The sequence below is a fragment of the Spermophilus citellus genome (genome assembly GCF_964194105.1).
Source record: "Spermophilus citellus genome assembly, chromosome: 8".
NCBI lineage: Eukaryota > Metazoa > Chordata > Mammalia > Rodentia > Sciuridae > Spermophilus > Spermophilus citellus.
Window position 1 is genome coordinate 28,480,401 of NC_138189.1, and position 21,694 is coordinate 28,502,094.

At 35.4% G+C, this 21,694-nt stretch overlaps 1 protein-coding gene across 1 annotated transcript in view; it reads right to left on the reverse strand.

Moving 5' to 3' along the window:
- Nucleotides 1-581: 581 nt before the first annotated feature.
- The window catches only part of ARAP2 (ArfGAP with RhoGAP domain, ankyrin repeat and PH domain 2), a 188,698-nt gene continuing 167,585 nt past the window's right edge, over nt 582-21,694 (reverse strand). The window contains exons 29-33 of the mRNA XM_081303707.1: nt 18,637-18,719; nt 16,434-16,469; nt 14,116-14,179; nt 8,768-8,902; nt 582-4,192 (exon numbers count right to left, since the gene is read on the reverse strand). Coding sequence (XP_081159833.1) covers nt 3,809-4,192; nt 8,768-8,902; nt 14,116-14,179; nt 16,434-16,469; nt 18,637-18,719 — 702 coding nt within the window. The 3' untranslated portion in view covers nt 582-3,808. The remainder of the gene's footprint in view (nt 4,193-8,767; nt 8,903-14,115; nt 14,180-16,433; nt 16,470-18,636; nt 18,720-21,694) is intronic.

The window sequence follows — 21,694 nt, forward strand, 5'->3', positions numbered from 1 at the left end:
ACTTTTTGCCTCTTTGGTCTATTTCATTGCTCAGTTGTTTAATTAAACATGTCCTTGGTTGTTCTTTAAATGGATTAACCATATTCTTTCTCAAATGGTGTATAGGGTTAAACATCTTTACTGAGCTGGAATAGGGGTTCCTGGTATCAGACAACTTGAATTTTGGAAAGCAGCTCCCAACTGTAACTTTTGCTGCATTACAATTTAGGGTTGGTCAGGCTATATTATTTTAAAAGTGTTCAAGTTAACTATCTACATGACCTCTAAGCAGTCACATGTCATCATGTGTTTTGTATCCTCCATTTATCATTATAACTATAACTGACACACAAAGGTATTCTGAGACTTGGGACAACAAGTGTACAAGGACTAATGCTTTCAGATGGCAGGGAGTATTCTGCTCCTCAGATGTCAGTATCAACAGATGAACACAAAAATATGGTGTATTGGTTTTCTAGGGCTGCCATAATGAAACATCACAGACTGGGAAGATCAAACAACAGAAATTTATTCTCTCATTGTTCTGGAGGTGAGAAGTCCAAGATTAAGGTGTCAGAAGGAATTGTGCCTTTGAAGGCTTCTCTCCTTGCTCCTTGGCTTGCAATTGGCCACCTTCTTGCGTGTCTTCCATGATCCTTCCTTAGCTGGGTGTGCATCCTTTGTGTCTCTTTATGTGCTGATATCCTCTTCTTATGACACCAGTCAAAATGAATTAGGGCACACATTAATGACCTCATTTAAACTCAGTCCCTCTTTAAAGGACCTGTCACGAAATACAGTTGCATTATGAGGTACTGCAAGTTAGGGCTTCGATATATGAATTTGGGGGGAAGATAATTCAGCCTATAATCTTGCATAATATCATTACTGCATAATCACTTCCACTTAAAAAATAATGTTGGGGCTCTGAATTACTCTTATAATTGAGAAAATTTTTAAATTTGTAGATACCTAAATTATTAAAAATTTTATATTCAACATATAGAAGCCATGGCAGATAATATGCAATATAACTTAGAACCATTTAAACAAAAATTCTTGAAAGAAATTCTATGCCTTAATGTATGAAGACACAAACAGTGTGACACTCTAACTTTGTGTACAACCAGAGAGATGAAAATTCGCACTCTATAAGTGTAATATGACAGCATTCTGCTGTCATACATAACAAATTAGAATAAAAAGTCTTTAAATAAAGACGAACTTTAGTAACCTGTAAGATTCTTTTTGTGTTGTTTCCTGATGATTAGATATAAATGTGATAATTGCTTATGTAACAGAAAAAAAGTTCACATTTTAAACTTAATTCTGTCTTATGTTGAGTGAAGTTTGAGTGAGTGACAACATACAAATCTTGATGCAAATTTTGATAAGATAGTACAAGTTTCAATAATCTTCTCCATGGAGTGATTATCAACTTGAAAAAGCACACTACAACCTGTCTGAATAAATCTGATGCATTTTCAAAAATATTTCCTTTTGCAATACACACTTCGTGCGTATTTAATAATTAAAAATTTTCATATGAGCCAGGAAAATCAGCATAAGCCATATATATATATTTTTTTTTTGCTTCAATCCCTTTGGCTTGTTTTTGAGTTCTTCATGCCATTCTGATGAATCATCAGATAAAGATCTATTTAGAAATCAAGTACTTAAAAATCACGGCTAATAATTAACTTATAGGATACAGAGTGCCTTCTGTTTGTGTTATATAGGCTTAATTTAAAATAAAGCATTATTCATGTTGATGTTTGGGAAAATGGTAGAAACAGTTTGAAATATAAATTAATTTTTTTAAAAAAGGAAAAAAGAATAGATAATCCATTTGATTTATTTCACAATAACCTTTAAATTCTAAAAATACTGGAGAAAGACTAGTCACATTCAAGGGGACCTGTAAATCAATTTTCATTTTTTACTCAAAATAAATGAGATGTTGCCATTTTCTCTTACACTTGAAAAACCAAAGACAACAGTTCAGGAAAGGAGGAGAAACTGTAATTCATTAGACTTTTAAGTTCAAATTTCAAGAAAAATTCATATAAGGCAGGTAAATACTCCAGACACTTTCCCATTGCTCATTACTGTCAAATATACTAATTTACACATGCCTCTTTATGTCATGAAATATATTATTTATTAGAAATAATAGTTTATTTAAAATTACTTTTTCTTTCTAAATCACATGATTTAGTTAAAGGACGGCTCCCCAATAGTGCCACCTATCTATAAACTGCCCTGCAGTTTTATTTACTTTTTTTTTTTTTAATTCCAATTTATTTGGATTTAAAGAATAAATACCATCTGGCCATGGTAAACTACTCTATCCCCAGCAAATATAAGTGGTCAGTATTTTACAGTGAAGACAGTCACAGCATTTAAGAGCACATTATTGTTCTACATGGAGTAACTGAAAATGGGTCTTTGTACACAAATTCAGATAGGAACCTCCCCCCCAAAAAATACAAGAAAAAAAAGAAGAATTACTAAGAATAAAGCATAGCTCTATAAATAAATTTTCATAAAACCTCATCAATCCTAATATAACTTGAAAGAAACTAATGAACTGCCCGTAAGAACTATAAGATAGCATTATCTTAGGAAAATTCCCTGTTTTGTGCCTAATCTTTATGTGAAAAAAAAACCAAGAGCTTTGTCAGTTTCACTGACACAGGGAGAAGACCACTGTTTTATTAAAAGGGGGAAAAAATACAGACAGACTGATGGAATGTGAACTGGTAGTCAAGTACTGCAAACATGTAGTCAAGTTAAACTATTCCCCCTTCCTCAAAGTGGCTATGTATGGTACACTTCCAGTTTATTCTGACAACGCAGAGAAAGATGTTACAATCTCAGAAAGTAACAGAAAATCAGACAACAACAGCAAAAAGACCCCGTCAGGGTGAGTTTTGTTCGTACCAAAAATAAAGTTAGGAACCCTAAAATATTGCTTGCCTACAGCAACAGGGCAAATGACATCCCTGCCAGGCCTATCAACGTACTCCCTCCACTGCAGTGTTAAGTCTCCTCTTTACTTCGCAGCCTCTGACAAACAATTCGAGTGTAGTGAATGTATGCTGTGGCTGGTTCACTAACACCATAAATAACACCACCATTAATCACTTCAGCTGGCTGAGAATATTAGCTCTGGGAAAATATTTAGACACTGAGCTTTTCTTCATAACAAGCAATTTCTCCTTACCAAGGTCTGGTCCTTAGTGAACTAGTATAAATCTTAGGCTACCCCTTTGGGTGGTAGAACGGTTGTTAAGTTCTTGTCTCTTTTTTAAAATAAGCCCAGTGCTGTTTGTTAGTCAGTCATGAAAATGAATTCTTCCCCTTTTCAATTCGCTACCTTAAGGCAGACCCTATGTAAACCTAAAAGCATATGGTAACAATATACAAGGTTTCTCAAAGTGCAAGATATGTTACAGATAGTTTCATAGACTTCATTTAAACACAGCATTTTATACAATACAGTACAGTTTGAGATTTCTGCTCATAAATTACTCCACTTAGATAACTACTTAAAAGGGTTGACCATTTAAAGTAACCCAGTGCCTTCTTACACAGGTTAATACAATTGAACTTTACAAGCTTTGTTTAGACCAAAGAAAGGTTAATCTTACCCTTCATCACATATATACATATTTTAAAATACTCTTCTAATGTCTGAGTATACCTACACAGATTTCTTAAATAGAGACAAACTTATCATAGACAAACTTTCAGGAATTATAATTTGGTTTCTGATTTAGACACAAACACTGTATACAATATTTAAAAAAATAATTTGTTAGACAATTCATTTAATTTCTTTCTGCAAAATCTGTTCACCCTGTAACTCTTTAGGAAGGGTTCTTGACCGCTGTAGAACCACACTAAGTTCTTCAATGACCTTTGATGGCAATTTATGATCCGTGTCCAAAGCAGCTTTGCTATTCCTATCGTCGGCCTTCCCCAATGTCTTTAGGCCTTTGTGGCCTTTCTGGTGCACACGTGGAACCTCGGACTCTGTGTCCTCCAGGCAGTTGAAACTCCGGTGTTTTCTGGTGCGATTTCGAAGTTTGTCCTCCTTGTGCTCCAGGCACTGGGCCACGATGGAGGCTCTGTCCTTCAAGCTAGGGTCCATGAACTCTCTGTCACGCTTTTCACTGAGCCGCAGCCTTTCAAGTTCTGCTTTTGCACTCTAAAAATAAAATGTCCCATAGGAAAGCAAGATTTGGCATGACTGATGTTTAAGAAATATGTTCCACGTAGCAGTTGATGCTTTCTATATAAGAGCTTATTTCTAGGATGTAGGTCTAATTTTACTTTGACACAAATGGCGTATCTAAATTTATATACTCATCTTGGAGCTACAAAATCAAATATAGAGTGTGGAAATTCATTTTAACATGCATTTAACATACCATCTCAAAGATAACAGGCTAGCTATCCAAATTGATTCTCATTTCAAACTGGCCTCTTCCAACTCATTTCTGCTCATGGCCTGTGCATGCATTCTTAGTCCACAGAGTATGGTACTTGTGGGTCTAAGGGGAAAAGTGTTCTTTTTGGTCATGTGAGCCAGAGGTGCTCTGTACTGCAGCCCCCTCTTCGAGATTCACAACACATAATAGCATATTAAAGATTTTAAGAAATTTTGTGGCAGAGAAATTAGATTTGCTTTTGTTCCCTTATTTTATTCTACTTGACTAGTAAAACCTTTTCCCCCATATAATGACTATTAGAATACCCCAGATATATTTTTTATAAATTAATTGATTTTTCAGTACTGAGAATTGAACCAAGGGACGCTCAATCACTGAGCCACATCCGCAGCATCCCCCTTTTTAAATTTTTTTTGTTTTGAGATAGGGTCTCCTTAAGTTGCTTAGGGCCTCACTAAGTTGCTGAGGCTGGCTTTGAAATTAGGATCCTCCTGTATCAGCCTCCTGAATGCTGGGATTACAGGCATGTTCAACTGCATCAGGTACATTTTTAGAAATCCTTCTATATCAGTGCATGAGAGAGCACATTCATTTGGGAAACTGCAAGGTCATACAAGTAAAAGATGTATACTGCAATGGAACAAAGGCAGACTTTTAAAACTAGCATTCAGGGCACCTTGTGGCTGTGCAATACCTAATGTACAGAACGTTTCTGGATTCTCAAAGGAGACCACAAGCCAATCAAGTATAAGATATGGTTTTGTGTATCACATTAGTAGTTCCAATTGTTTTTCATCCACCATCAGAAATACTCTGGTACTCCCTCAAATGTAGAATGTAAGGCACAAGCATTATTAACACATATAATGCTGAAATTAGGTATACCATAAAATTTAGTATCAGTCTAAACAATGTATGACCTTTTGCTGGAAATACAGTGGAAGTGACCTGTTCAGAGTCAGAGGATGGGAGAGTTGAGAGTAGAGAAAACCATGAGTGCTTTACATGAATCAGACTCTGTTGTGCTAGAGGGATGTGCATGTTGTAAGGCCAGAAAACCAAGGGCACAGGTATTGAGGAATGAAGGGCAGTATTTATGTGCACGCTGTCCTTAGAAGATATTTATAATTTAAAAAGAGACAGATAAGATGTACAAGTAGGTAAACACCAGGTGGCTTGCTCCAGGCAGTACGAGCCTATGTCACACAGCGTTGAGAGAAATGGAGCCTCTCTCCCCCAGCTGCAGAGAGCAGTGTCTACTGTCAAAGCCAGAGCTCTGGGCAGTGAATGGATTCTCAGAGCAAATCATTCACAGGGTTTTAGTTGAGGCACTCATATATTAAATCCACTAAAGTCAGAGATGCATGGTTATGGGTGTCCTATGATACCAAAAAGAAATATGGCCAGCATATACAAATTACCAGTACAAACTCTTTTAAATGACTTTTATTACTAAACCTGCAGTAATAATATTCATGATATAAATATTTAATAGCCATGTTATAAAACATATAATCATATCACTAAGTTCCCAATGATTTAAGTTGTATATGACTATTTGCAGTTTAAAGTATATGATCTACATTTTAAGATGCAGAAATAGAAATTCAAAGAAGAAACAACTGGCCCAAAGTCACATAAGTGAGAGTTTGGAATGTGATCCCTGGCTGGCCTGGTTGATGTGTTTCTTTCTAGCACATCCAAATCCTCCAGGAAGACCAGGAAGGTAATGGAGGAGAAAGGGATGGATGGAATTCTAGATGACTTATCTCTGTTTCACTGGAGCATGCTTACTGGTTCATTATTTTTGTTTTACTGATATAATTTTAAAAAGGAGTGACCTTTTTGACAGGGGGCAGTATAATTCCTGGAGTAAAGCACTCCTCCTGCCTCAGCCTCCTGAGTCACCAAGACTAGAAGCCCATACCCCTGTGCCCAGCTATAAATGGCAATTTTGAAACCTATCCCATACTGTCTTCCAAGTTCTTATTTTCTTGTATCAACATATGATAACCATATGCCAGGTGCTATTCTAATAAATTCTCATGCATACTATTATTTAATCATCACAGCTACCTTAGAGAATAGGGGCTTTAATTATCTTCACATGCTTCCAGATAAACAGAGAACACAAAGCTATAGTGCCACCGGGAGTTTCTAATGTTTACTCTTGGACACTGTTTGCCCCTCTATAGGTGATTTCTTTGCCAATAATTTTACTCACCCTCACTTTTCACCTGGCTCTCTGCTCACTGACATAATTAATTTTAGAAATCACTACTTCCAGGAAGCCCTCCAGGCCTGAATGAGGTATTATCATACACCTCTCCAAAAAACCTCAGGCAATCCAAGTCAACTAATGTATTAACCTGCCAACAGCTTGTATTGAAAAATAATTCTCCCTCTGTATATCTCTTGGTATATATTTTTTTCTGATGAATATATTAGTCCTTTTATGTCACTTTCTATTTTTAACAAAGTGTCAAAAATGGTTAGTCATTTTATAAATATATTTTCTTACATATTTGGATGAATCTAATCTCATTCTACAATAAGCATTTTTAAGGTTCACAGGAAAAATTTTTTGTTCTTTAAATGTTGTTTAAATGCCTTTTAAAGTGAGTTTCAATGTTTTCCCCAACACTAGAGAATTTTAAAAATATCTGCTAAATTTGTCAAATCAACAAAACACCATAATTACTAAATTTACAAAAAAAGTTTAGTTTACTATGATTCAGAAACTTTTCCAGCAATTACTATTGCATGGAATTGTTTTAAGAACTTTTAAAAATATTTTTTAGTTTTAGATGGACACAATATTTTTATTTTATTTTTATGTGGTGCTGATGATGGAACCCAGTGCCTCAGGCTAGGTAAGTGCTCTACCACTGAGCCACCCACCCCCTGTTTTAAGAACTTTTTAACATTGTTTTCATAGTTTTGTCAGTTTCCTGCTCCTAAGCATGTTAGAAAATTATTTCTAAAATTCTGGATTTGGGATTATGTAATAAATTAACGTGTAATCATCACCAACACTGGATGTCAGTGTATTTTTTTACCCTAAAAATCTCTTTTTTGCTTTGCTTCATAACTGACCTTAAGGCAGTGCCAGGAGAAGCTAGGGTCCCTGTAGGGTATATGCACTCCCTATGTTAGTGCCACTGGTGCAACCTGTGTCCTCTGTCCTGGATTCCTATGGAATGTGACTCTTAAAACATTAGGAGTCTAGATTTTTTCAAGGAGCCTTTAGCTCTGCAGTGTGGTTTATTATTCTTTCTTTTCTTCTTCTTCTCTCTTTCTCTCATGAGATATATATATATATATATATATATATATATATATATATATACATACACACACACACACACACACACACACACACACACACACACACCAAGGGATATACAGAGGAACAAGGTCATAATTTTTCAGAGACTTAATTCTTTCCATCAGTGGAGCAGGACCAAGTAATGCAACCAAGAACAAGCCTTTGTCTTTTAGAGAAGGAGTATTACAGTGGGAAAAATGTTCAAGTTCATTTTTGTGCATGGAAAAACTTTGAAAAAACTTGATCATTAGGTTCAAGTGCCTTGAGTCTTTCCAAGATGATTTATGTTTGGAGGGCAAGAGATTCAAATAGCTTAATCCCAACTTTAAGCTCAAAAAGATAAAATGTTTTTCTCTTTGCTTTGAAGAACTCGATTAAGGTACTAAGACATGCATTAGTCCCAAAGTGGCTGACGAATTTTGGAAATGAAGAGCCTATGTTCTTCCCTGAAGAACCACACTTCATGTCAAGACTGACATTATTTGCACTTTCCTATCTCTCCAGATGAAAAAGAAAACAAATAGCAGCCTTCATGAAAAATGCCAAGTCTTTCTTTATGATGCTCGGGGGTCATCTTGTAGTTCCTTAAATTAGGAAGACACCCCATGGGTTCTCAAACCACTGGAACTTGATTATGTCACTAGTAAATCTAGTTACCAAACTCTGGACATTTTTTGCCATGGTCTCACTCTAAGGGTTTTATAAGTAAGTTTTTAAGTCCAAATTCAGACAGTTATTTTACCATCAGAATTTCTATGCAAATATTTAAATTGCTTCGCTACTTAGAGATAAAAGTAATAAGTGGCATTGTACATACATAACTGGGTGGTCAGTGACATAAACATGACTAGCGCAGTTATTCATGATGGTTGTTTTTCTGTTTTTTGAAGTGATTATTACTGCGCTTTTGAGGTCAAGGAAGTATTTAACCTGCTTAGTCACATTAAAAGACAGAAAAACAAATCCATTAGGCTAATAGAAGACAACCCAAATCTCGACCCACCTCAAAGCTTCTCTGGGCTTGGGCTGCATTTGCCTCTTGCTGAATCGGAATCAGAGGTAAACCTCCAATTTTTGGATTTTTGGTTATTGACCGTTTCCGTTCCTTTCCAGCTGGCGGCCATATGTCATCTTCATGCTGTGAAAAAATGAGTTCATGCTGTTGGTGTGTGGTTTTGTCATGCAGTACCCCATGTTAGTGACTTGGCTCCTATTCTGTACATCCAAGTCAAGCGATCTGTCCTCCAAAAGAATGCCACTGGTAATTATGATGTTGACTCTGGCAGCGACATGGCTCGAGGACCTGAAACTCTTAAGTGAGCTGAGCTTTGAGGTCTCAGTTCAATTTCTAAGTTTCAAATTCATGCCTTCGTACTACTTACCAAGCCAAATGGGGGAAAATATTTGAGAAAACTGGCAAATCTCTTTGTAATAGAAAAATAATACACTTGTCTATATTTCCAGATCCTGTAATAAAAGTAGCTATACATTTATTTTCTCCCTAACACCAAAGGTGATCTTAATGTAAAAACAATTTGATTTTACATCCCCGAATCAACCTAAGGCGTGGATATCTGAGAAATTACCCTTATTTTATGACCTTTTGAAAAATGTTACTTTTTTATCTAATTGAATTTTGAAGAAATGTTACCTGTTTACACAGACATTTATACTGAAAATAGCTGTACAACAGAGAGTGCGGCACATTTGTTTTCAAATTATTGACTATACATTCTAGCCCACTACACAGTTATAGATATAACTGAAGAAAAGTTAATTTTGCAATAGGGGATAAATGTCCACAGGTAAAAATATAAGCTTTTGAATGATTAATCCTTGAGATATACATATAAAAGAAAAATCTTTAAAGAATTTTTCTACTCCTCAGGGTAGATTAACTTTTTAAAAATTGGGAAAAGCAAATTGATTTTTCAGACAACTATGGAAAAAAATACAGAACACCAACTACAAAATGAGAAGTTTAAGATGCTTTGGTGAAATAAAAAAACATTTGGTGAACTATATAGCAAAATGCCTCCTCTTTGTTTTCATCATTTGTTAAAGTTCTTGTTCTTATGTTGCAGTTAGTATTTTAATGCATTATTTTATAACAAAGAATTCATTTCTACAAATACATAATGTGTACCCTTTAAAGTAGCTAATTTATATTGATGGGCTTACTTGGTAGATTTTGTGCCTATCAATATACACGTACCATTTCATCTAATCTTCAATTATTCTACAGTGTTAAGTTCTACTGTTATTAAACTTAGTGTTTATGTATAATATATACCTTTGAATATTAGTGAAGTAATTACCTTGATTCAGCAAACCTGTAATGGCAGATGGTACGGTATTTCAATCAGAAAAAAGGTATACACTTCATGTTGTTATTAATTATTATTTTTTAATTTATTTTTGGTACCAGGGATTGAACCTAGGGGCACGTAACCACCAAGTCACATCCTCAGCCCAATTTTATTCTTGATTTTGAGACAGGGCCTTTCTAAGTTGCTTAGGGCATAAGTTGCTGAGGCTGGTTTTGAACTTGCAATCCTTGTGCCTCAGACTGCCACTGGGATTGTTTTTATGTCATGGTCCCAAACATTGTAAAATTAACTTTGATATTATGTAATGAGGTTGTTCTCAACATGTCAAACTATGAGAAATCTATTAGAGAAGGAATTTAGGTGACTTTTCAAATTGCTGATATATAACATGTATGCTAAATGATGATTTGGGGAAAGCAGAAATCCCTAGGTCAGAGTGACATGTTCTTATTCAACATTTATAGCTATTGGTAAGTGACTTCAAATGTCATGCAACAGGGATTATACACTTGAAGATCATACTCTCACTGTTATACTGATCATACTCCACTTCTGCCTCTCACTTTCTAACTTGACCTACCCATCTTTTCAGCTTTGTTTCATTCAATGTAAAATTTTTTTTGACTCATTGAGACTCCTAATCCATTCACCAACATTCTTCTTCCATGTTTTTTTTTTTTTCCTGTTTCCTTCATAGCTTGACTCAAATTTCATGGTGAATTAGTAAACTCTCTTTTCCTTATAAATCATCTTAAAGTCCCATGCTTAATTCTATAATACTTTATTTTGCAAAGCCCCAAACCTAAACATAATTCTAATTTCTGGGTGTCTGCTAGTTGATGGAGGAAAAGCAGAAGATTATTCTGTAGCTTCATCTCACTTTAAATCTAGCCTTAAATTTCCAGAAAGCAGCTAAAAAGTACCTTGGAGTTCTGGTGCAGGACAACTGGCTTCTGCACACTCTATACAGATTATTTCCCCACTTTTCTCCACCTTCCTAATAGCTTTGCCTGCCGTATAAATTATGTACTTGCTGATTTCATTTTAAAAGTTATTAGAATCACTTAAGAATATAATATTCCCACCACAAAATGTACTGATGTCCCTGCATCCATTAACTTCTTCCTTGTAATTTAGCATTTGCTCATTTGCTCTGATTTTGAGTAGCCTTGTTCCAGTCCTATCTATAATTGCTCAGTAGACCAGAATGTGTAGTCAATAATTTGAGAACAAATGTGCCACACTATTGAGTAATGATTTTTAGGCTCTGATGAACAAACGTGCACATGACCACAGTGCTTCACGTCTGCCCAGGGCCTCTCATGGTTTCCAATCTCTTTCTTCCTCTGTCAGCTTATTTTTCAATCACTGGATTTCCTCCATCAGCATATATATCAAATAGATAGTCTCCTATCTTAAAGACAAAGGGAAACCCCCAATCCTACCTTGACCTCTTCTTCCTACCTGGTCACAGCATCATGATCTCCACAGCAAATTACCTGTCAGACTTTTTGTATCTGGTATCTGCTTTTCTTCCTCTCACCCCTCCTTATTTCCTTTGTTTTTATCTAGCCTGCTTTACCTTGGAAGTTCACAATGTTCCATGCGCTCTCCATCTCTCTGCCCCTTCGCTCTGTTACCGCATCCAATCCTACAGCTTTCTCTACAATCACAAATTTACATTTCAGCCCCAAACTTTTGCCTGAGAGTTTCTGACCCAAGTTGCATTTCCATTTGTGTATCTAAAGGTATCTCAGATTTCATGTGACCCAAACCAAACTCTTAATTTCACCATACATCTCTGATACTCTTAAAACAGGGACACTAAATATGATCTGTCTCTGCGTTCCTTATATCTTCCATTGCACAGTCCTCTTTATGGAATAAAATGAGACATGATAACATCTCTGCAACAGGACAGTGCTGGCCCCTGTCCTTAGAATGACCCCTCTGTCTTCTGTTTTGGAATCGGGGCTCGAACCCAGGGCTCTGTGTATTTGAGGCAAGTGCTTTTCCACTAAGATACATCCCGGCACCTAGAATGACCCCTTTTAATACTGGATGACCCATCCGCATTTTGGACAGATCTCAGCTCCCCCTGTCATCTACTCAAAAAGCCAATATCTGAGAGTTTTTCTTCGCGAGGGCCCTCCTTTTCTCAGCCATGTTCTCTTCTTCTTTTCCTCCCTGCTCCTCATGTCTTTCCTCATCCTTGTCCCAAACACTTGGCCCTATTATCTTCTCTTCCTCCCACTTCTGCAGATTATTCAGATTATTTTATCACAGTGATGTCCATCTGAATTTTTATCTGACTACTTGTTGGTCATCTTTTCCTCTTTCCTATTTTAGAAATACTGAGTACGTACTTGGCAAGAGGCCACGGACTCCATGGTGCAGTCTTTCCTCTCATGGAGTTCACATGTTAGTAGGAGAGGAAGACATAAAGTAACTAATAATACATGTGTTTTTAATTGGTGTTATAATGGATATAATGGAGAAGTATAAGGTGCTGAGGGTCCAACTGTTCTGAAAGCCAGGGAGTTTTTCTCTGAGAATATGATATTTAAGGTGACATCTAGAGAGCTTTTGAAGTAAAGGGAAGAGGGGATGGATATTAGAAAGTTTTCTAGTTGCCAGAAAGAACTCCTTGTAAGGAACATTTGCTGTGTGTGTGTGTTGTGTGCACACACACACATTAATGTATATCTATGCTACTTTGCTGTTTCCCTACCATGAGGCATAAATCCTTGATCCAAGAGAGCCTCTGTGTTTATCTTAATGAGGGAGCTGAATAATCTGCAGAAGTAGGAGGAAGAGAAAATAATAGGGCCAAGTGTTTGGGATGAGGATGAGAAAGGACATGAGGGGCACGGAGGAATAACTTGGTCACAGAAGTAGGCTCTGCTTATGCTGTTTCAACCTCAGAGTCTACTGACTTCAATTATAAAAACAGAAGCACTGGATTAGATTTATTGCTGACAAAAACTATAACAGCGTTTGACTACATAGTCCCAACTTTACTAAAACCCTTTAAGTCTAGTATTTTTGTTTTTTAAGCAGAGTCTGAGTGCCTGAATTTTTAAAAAGTCAGCAGCTAGTATTTTCTTCCAAATGCATTCCTGTGCAGTAACAGAAGGGGCAGGCTGGAGGAGTCACGTTTATTAACCACTGGAAAGGTTAATGAATTAAATGAACAGAGAAAACGTTTTTCAAGACAAGTAAGGACTAGATTTTGGGGTAAGTGAACTTCTTCCTTATAAAGGAAACAGGGAAGTACCCTCTCAGTAATGAAGAATGGCAACTTAATCGTTAACAATGAATGCCAACACTCTGTGTGAAGCAATGCTGGGAATTCAGCCAGACAAGGTTGGGAAAGAAACCAATCTCATTAATGGGACTATTTAACCCTTCTCTGAAAGAGTGAGTCCTCCTCCAGGGAGGAGACTAAATGGGAAGCTGAGTGTAAGCACTGCCTCAGAAAACCCTGAGTCTGAACCACTAACGAAATGAATAGCCCTGGGAAATGATGGGACATCCACTCTTAAAGACACATGGTGTTTTAACAGGAGTGTACAAGTTGACTGTTCGGAAGTACCTAGCATACACCAGATATGAAACAAATGTACACTCCTACCCTAACTTCTGGAAACACTGGGATGGGAGGATGGAGAACAGAAATGGAAACAGGATCCGTCCCTAAATAAAGACGACGTGGGACTCTGGTGGGATGATGGCTGAGTCCCTCTTCCCTGTGCTGCCATGGTAAAGTGCACGTGTCTCCCGAGCCAAGGAACTGCTGGCTGATAAAGAGGAAGTCTGATAGAATCAACTTTTTCAAAGGGCAATGGATGGATTTAGATTCATATATTTAAAAAAATGAGCATAAAAGTTTATTTTAATTGTATGAATATTAAAACTATTATAAAAGTTTTTTGAAAAAAAGAAAAAGTCACAAGCATATCAGCATTTCCTATATATAAAGTTGCTATATTCCATTCAGTAGTTAAAACAGATATCATACCTGTGCAATAAAGATACTGGCCATCCACTCCATCTGAGTGTGTGAACTTTCACAACACAGGTGCCTATAAAACAAGATTCATAAAATAAATAATTCAAAACGACAACTGGATAGTCTCCACAGAATTCCTTTGGCAATACAGCTATCAGAACTCCTTTTGGCTTTTTCTTGATTTAAAGTGGAATATTTCAGTCCAAGTGGTTTCTGTTAGGTAAACAATATCAAAATAACAGTGTAAATATATTGGTTTAAACAAAATACAGCAAAGGGCTTTGGTAACTGCTGCAAAATGATCAATATTTTTAGAGAGGCAGAAAGTCAATATCATTTTGCTTTTTTGGGTACATGACTGTAAAACAATTTTTTCCCCAGAAACTCTGACACACACACACACACACACACACACACACACACACACACACATTCTTATGATGGAAGATTTTTAAAAAAAAATGCTTAGACAGGTCTCATTATGATTAGACACACTAATATCCACAGACTCATAAAAAAATAAACTACATGAAAAAGCACTACATACCCAGTAATACTGATTCAGTTACCTTGTATTGAAATCCTGAATAAAACAGAGATCTTGCCCTCAAGGTTTTTGTAGTATATTTGGGGAGCTAGGCATGTGAACCAGTAAATTTTAGCACAGTATGAAAAAGTAAAAGTGAAGCTGAATAGCAACACAGAAACTGTAGGTGCTGGGGAAGAGCAGGGAGATGGCATATTTTTTTAAGAAGAAGAGTTTTTATAACTGATGTTAGCATGATATAATAGAACATTTCCATGTAATTATGTTCTTCCTATTCTTATATTATTAAAATTTATTTCCTTGAAAAACTGATAAAAATGAAATTTCAAAAAAAAAATGCTTTCTTCCTTCATCAGAGTCTTAGGAAGTCAAATGTCTCTTCTCATTATCATGTCCAAACAAAAAAAAATTATCTTATGTATGTACCCCTGTATATAAAATACTACAGATGCAGAGAAGTAATAAATAATGATGACAGATGGGAGTCATCTGATAAGCCTTTGGGGGCATCCAAGTTATCATCTGAAAGAAGAATGACTTGGGTGCGATGGAACATGCCTGTAATCCCAGCGGTTCTAGAGGCTGAGGCAGGAGGATCACAAATTCAAAGCCAGCCTCAGCAACTTAGCGAGGCTCCATCTCAAAATTAAAAATTAAAAAAAAAAAAAAAAAAAAAAAGAGCTGGGGATGTGGCTCAGTGGTTAAGCACCTTTAGGTTCAATCCCTGGTACAAAAAAAAAGAATGTGACAGTTGAGTTGACAATTTCATCAGGAAGACGATAAAAGCCATGAGAAAATGGGAGAGGTCAGTAAAAGACCACACATAGTGTACATGTAGATATGAAGCAACAATAAATTATTAAAGGTAGACTCTCATTCTATTCTTAAGTACAAAAGAGAAGCTTATGGGAAACGAAGCTGATGGTGTCACATCGAGGGCCTTGCATGCCATGCCAGCAATCCTGTCCTTGTCCTCTATGTGATAAGATTCACAGAGGAGTTTGAAGGCAGAAGAGAAATATGACTCACTGGAGAAATGTCTCTCAGGCAGTTGGTGAAAGATGTAACTGAAAATAAAGTCAAGTCAGAAACATAAAGAGAATGCAAGGTTTCTAGAATAATCCATGCAGATCAAAGACCTGGTCCTTAGGATACCAGATATGGGTGTGTGTGGGGATAATGAAAAGGCTGGTATGGTATAGTTTAGGTAAGGATTAGACACAGGGAAATGAAGAAGAGAAGGTGTTTAGTGCAACCTCCGAAAGTACATGTATAGAAAGAACAGGTCTGAGACTAGGATACGTATGCCTTTTAATCCTATAGCTTATTCTTTCTGAAAAATTGAATTTTGCTTACGTATCTCTTAAAAGCTGGATTCTACAATCATATAATATCTAAGGAATCGTATGTAGTTTCTATTAAGAGTCAAAGAAGACACAAGGGATTAAAATATACCTGAACCTCAATACAAATATATTTTCCTCTTCTTTTTTTTTAATATTTATTTTTAAATTTTAAGTGGACACAATATCTTTATTTTACATTTATGTGGTGTTGAGGATCGAACTCCGTGCCTCAGGCATGCTAGATGAGCACACTACCGCTGAACCACAACCCCAGTCCCATATTTTCCTCTTCTTAAACTGAAAGTATTTAGAAGAGAGTTTGAATTCTCCTGAGTAAAACACTTCCTGTCTGTAGTTCTATCTGCTAAGTAATGAAGTCATTCTTTTTCTAAAGTTGTCACCAAAATATCAAAAGTTCTCAACTATTAACTTACCAGTGATGTTTTTCAGAGAATGCGGTCAATCCCCAGCTGTGTTCCAAGGGAAGAAACACATACAATACATTAAAATGATAATTTTTATGAGGCTAAAAAACAGGATTAGATATTAGAAGATAATATTTAATGGTGGCAATGCACAATAAGGTAGATTTACACAAGTAATGATTCAATATGTACCTCTAGGTAAATGCTAAATGTTTATAAAGATTTGCTACACATTTATACAGGCGGAAGGGAGAGGAAGGATTCTTGCAACGGGGCAGAGGGGAAAATCTCTGAGAAGATACTCTTAAGTGAATACTATGGTTTGGATGTGGTTTGTTCTCATTGGTCCTTGTGTTGAGGGCTTGGTCCTCAGTGTACTGATGTCTGGAAGTGATGGAACCTTTAAGCTGTGGGGGCATATTGGAAGGTCCTTAGATTACTAGGCACAAGTCCTTGGAAAAGATCAACGTAGTTTTCAAGCAATCCCTCAGTAGTTCTCAGGAGAGGGTTGTGATAAAACCCTAAGCCTAGCCCCAACCAGCTCTCTGGCTTCCTCTTTGGAGATAGGAACATGAGAATCTCCATACATTCCCACCAGTGCCACCCACTATGATGTGGCACTGCTGAGAGGGTCCAGTGAGAAGACAGCCCATACAGGTACCATTCCTTTGACCCTCCCAAACTGTAAACTCTCATCTTATTTCAGCCATTTTCTTAAAGACATTTGTCCTTACTCAATGAATCAGTCAATTTTGTGTTACCCTAAGTAGTTTGCCTTAGGTGTTTTGTTATGGTAACACAAATATGTAAAATATAAAAAGAGTCCACATTTTCTGTACCATATATCAAACACATTGAGTAAAAACAAATGTCTGCAGGCAGGCACAATGGCACATGCCTGTAAGCCCAGTGGCTTCAGAGACTGAGAGGCAGGAGGATCATGAGTTCAAAGCCAGCCTCAGCAAAAGTGAGGCTTTAAGCAACTCAGTGAGACCCTGTCTCTAAATAAAATGCAAAACAGGGTTGGGGATATGGCTCAGGGGTCAAGTGTCCCTGAGTTCAATCCTTGGTACCAAAAACTAAACAAACAAACAAAAGCAAATGTCAGCAAAAATGGCTGGAATTATATATATTTTGGGGGAAATCAATGAATATGCTAGTTGTAACACAGGTATATGTGCTGAGCTTGGAAAATAAGTATGGAGAGAAAAATAAGGAAATTTGTGGTAATAGAATCTGAGAAGTCAGCAAATGCAGTTCATTAAAATCTTGTTTCATGATATTAAGAAAAATATTTCTGTGAGCATTAATTAGCTAACCGAAATGATCTGTGATATGAAATTGTATGTAAAGTGAATGCTGGGGTGAATCAAGTGTTATAGAAGCCCACAAAATATAAAATATAAAAGGAGTCCACATTTTCTGAACCATATATTTGCTGTGTGTTTGGAATACCAAATTTAACATAACAAAAAGGGCAAGTTACATAAAGGCTGAACATTTTCTCTGATATGTAGATGCTAATTCACAAAAAGTGGGGGCTAGGGAAAAATAGAGCTACTTTGGATTAGGCAGGAGGGAGTGAAGAGAGGGAAGGGGGCATGGGATAGGGAAGATAGTAGAAAGACTGAGACATTACAACCCTATGTGCATATATAATTACACAACCGGTGTGATTCTACATCATGTACAACCAGAAGAATGAGAAGTTCTAGTTCATTTGTATATGATGTGTCAAAATGCATTCCATTGTCATGTATAATTAATTAGAACAAATAAAAAAATGACTTAGGCAAAAAAAAAAGTGTTGGGGGGTTACAGACTAGGACCAAAATATTTGAAAAGCCAAGTATCAGAAGCCTGGAGGGCAGCATTAGCTTTCTTGTGGGTAGATTTGCCTGGAAGAGTACTTACACCCCCAGGCAGTGTTGGTCCCAATCAAGATGAGAGGAGGAACCCTCATCCTCCTGAGGATTTCTTGCTTTACTTGGGGAAAATCACCAAGGAGCTTGGCACAAGTCTCAGTGGGAACTTCTCCCCTCCTTATCTACTCACACAGTTCCCTGATCTGCTACAGAGGTACAACTCAAGAAATCTGCCTAAAATTTACTTCACAGAAAGTTAAACTCACGTCACTGATCTCTAAATCCTGCAATGCACTTACTTTCCTGACTTTTTTCCCTTTCAACAACCCTTTGTTTTCAGACTTTACCTGGTTGGAGGCTTCATTTTCTTCTTCACACCAAGATAAAACTTCATTGCACTGAGAGGAAACATTTTGTCATATTTACTGCTCTGTAAAGGAAAAAAAAAAAAAAAATGGCAATTGAACAGTTTTTATAATGAAACAGGTATTTTTCTTGACATTAATAACTGGGTTTAGAATTATTTAGTTTCTCCAATGCTTCATAAATTTAATAAAAAATTTTAATAAATGAAGTGTCTTAATTACAACATAATTAAATAAATGCTTTTAAATAATCTTGTATATACACATCCAAATGTCCCTTGGGGACAGATGTACATCAGAACTGATTTTTTTTTTAATATTTTAAAAATATAACAAAATCATTTGCCATATATTATGTAACTTTATCACACCAACTGTATTATCTGGGGGCAGTACACTGTATTAAAATACATTCAAAATTCTGTGATGAAATGCATGACATTTTATACAATGTGAGCAAAATAACAACTCTGTATATATTCATGTTAGTTGGGTCAAATTTTGGCACTAGATAATACATGATTTTTTGGACATTTTTGATTTCAAAGACTATGTACTCCTATGGACACATATTTAAGCTATCTTAAATATCATCTCTAATAATAATTTATTCAAGTTTAGCTGAAAAAATATACATTTTACCATAGATTAACTGAATTGTATTTTCTCCACAATTTTCCTAACACATTTATCTGTGCTTAAGTAAAGATTTAAAAAGTTTTAAAAGATGAGTGAATATATATTCACATAGGTAAATTATTTGACATAGGCAAAATTTTAATCAGTATATTCTAACTTAAAGCATAATATAATAATCACATAGATCTCATCATTCACCTTTGGATACTCTATAAAAGATTTTACAAAGAGGATAACTATGGGAATAATTTATAACACAACTTTCTCCATATCTCAAACATTTGCAAGGAAATCTTGTGTTTCATACTGGTATGCAGATATCATTTATAACTAAAAGTGACGGATTTGAGGTCAGAAAGACTATGATATAAATCTGGTTATACCTTGTTAGTTTGTGATTTTACTTAAATTTCTCTGACTTAATTTTCTTGTTTGTAAATAAGGATGGTAAAATTATTGACCATATAAATTGGGTTATTATGAAGATTAAATGAACAAAGTTTTATTGTGAAGGGTTACTGTAAAAATAAAACAAAAAAAAAAATGCCTATGAAGGGTATAGTCCAGTAATTGCATAAAGTGAGCTCAAAGAAAATAATAACTATCATTGTTATAAATGTAGAACACAATCTCATAAAATTTTGAAATATGGGTATTTTTTAGGATCCTGGGACAATGCACAGATGCCAATGTAGCAAATGTACAGCTCTACTGTACTAAGTTCTATATTATGTCTTTTCTTTGTAACAACAGTTAAATTTGAAAAGTAAAGGGTAGAGAACTTTTTTTTTTTTTTTTTTTTTTTTTTTTTGGTGGTGCTGGGGATTGAACCCAGGGCCTTGTGCATGTGAGGTAAGCACTCTACTAACTGAGCTACATCCCCAACCCAAGAACACGTTTATAAAACGAAAAACTGGTTTCCATGTAGCAAGCAGGTTAGGAGAGTATAAAGGAAAAATATATAGCTAGGTAATCAGAAATATGATAAAGAACAATGCTCTGGTGAACAACAGTCTCTGTGGCAGGAATCATAAAGTCCACAGTGGTGAATTTATTTCTAATCATTAGTATCACTAAATTTGTTATTTTTATCACCAAAGATATTTTTAAAAATATGTACCTTGGATTTTTTTTTCCTTACTGTTACAGATAGATTTCCAGATCTGCAGACACTGGGCAATGGGTTAGGAACATCATTAAGAATTAGATTTTTGCCAAGATGGATGATTGACTTATAAAGTTTTGGTTATGCATTTACTAGCCATTTGTAGTTTTGATATGTCAACAATTTATCCATGTCTTTATTTATTTTTTTGCACTACTTCTTTATATATTAAACACGACATTATGTGTCTCTTAAGTGAACTATTCTATTCCAATTGCTATCTGCCATAATTTTGCTCACTGTTTACTTCCATTATTTTTATTAAGTCAAATATATTGATTTTTTTTCTTTTAAAGTTTCTTAACTTTTATTTAAGTTTGAAGTGTTCTGACACATCTGATACTCAGTTCCATGCTCTTATACCTTTAAAGGTTGCTATCTTTAAAATTTTAAGTCATCAATTTAGAATATATTTTTATTTCTCCAGATAGTGGAGACTTTAAATTGAAAACTTTTTGACAATTATTCCACCTCATGCACTTTTCATAGAATATTTATTCAAAAAATAAATCCTAATATCTAATTCTCTTAAGTGACTTTATAGTACCATTCCTCTATGGTATGTTCACTTTTATGGTAGGATTATATTATTTAAGCTATTTTAGCTTTAACATATATCTTTTTAAAAATTTTTAAAAATTATTTAAGCACATACTTTATTAGGAAGTAAACAGGCCTAACCTAGTATTCACTTTCTTTTTTTTTTAATTCTAATTTGTTATATATGACAACAGAATGCATTACAATTCATATTACACATATGGAGCATAATTTTTCATATCTCTGGTTGTATATAAAGTATATTCACACCATTTGATATATCTCTAAATAGTTGGGAAAACAGAAAATAGAAAATAGTTGGGAAAATAGATCACAATTGTTTAATTTTTTTATCCCCTGATTGCAATTATTCTCACTTATTTGAAGTAGATTATCATTATTGCAAAGTATTAAAACACAACTCCCTTTGAAAATTTGAAAAGGATTATAGTTATGATCAATCGATATTAGAGAGGTTAATATTTTACTTCTATCAGTGAATTTCTATAATTTTCCTCAAATTAGTCTCTACTTCTTGGTAAGGTCATTTTTTGATAGTTCATGCACTTTTTTTTTTTCTTTTAAGTCCCACAGGGACTGATTTCTGACTTTGTGACCTGCTAACTTTCTCAACTTTCAGAAAGAACATTCCAAAATTTGAATGATCTATTACAGAATAGTTGGGTGGCTTGCTTT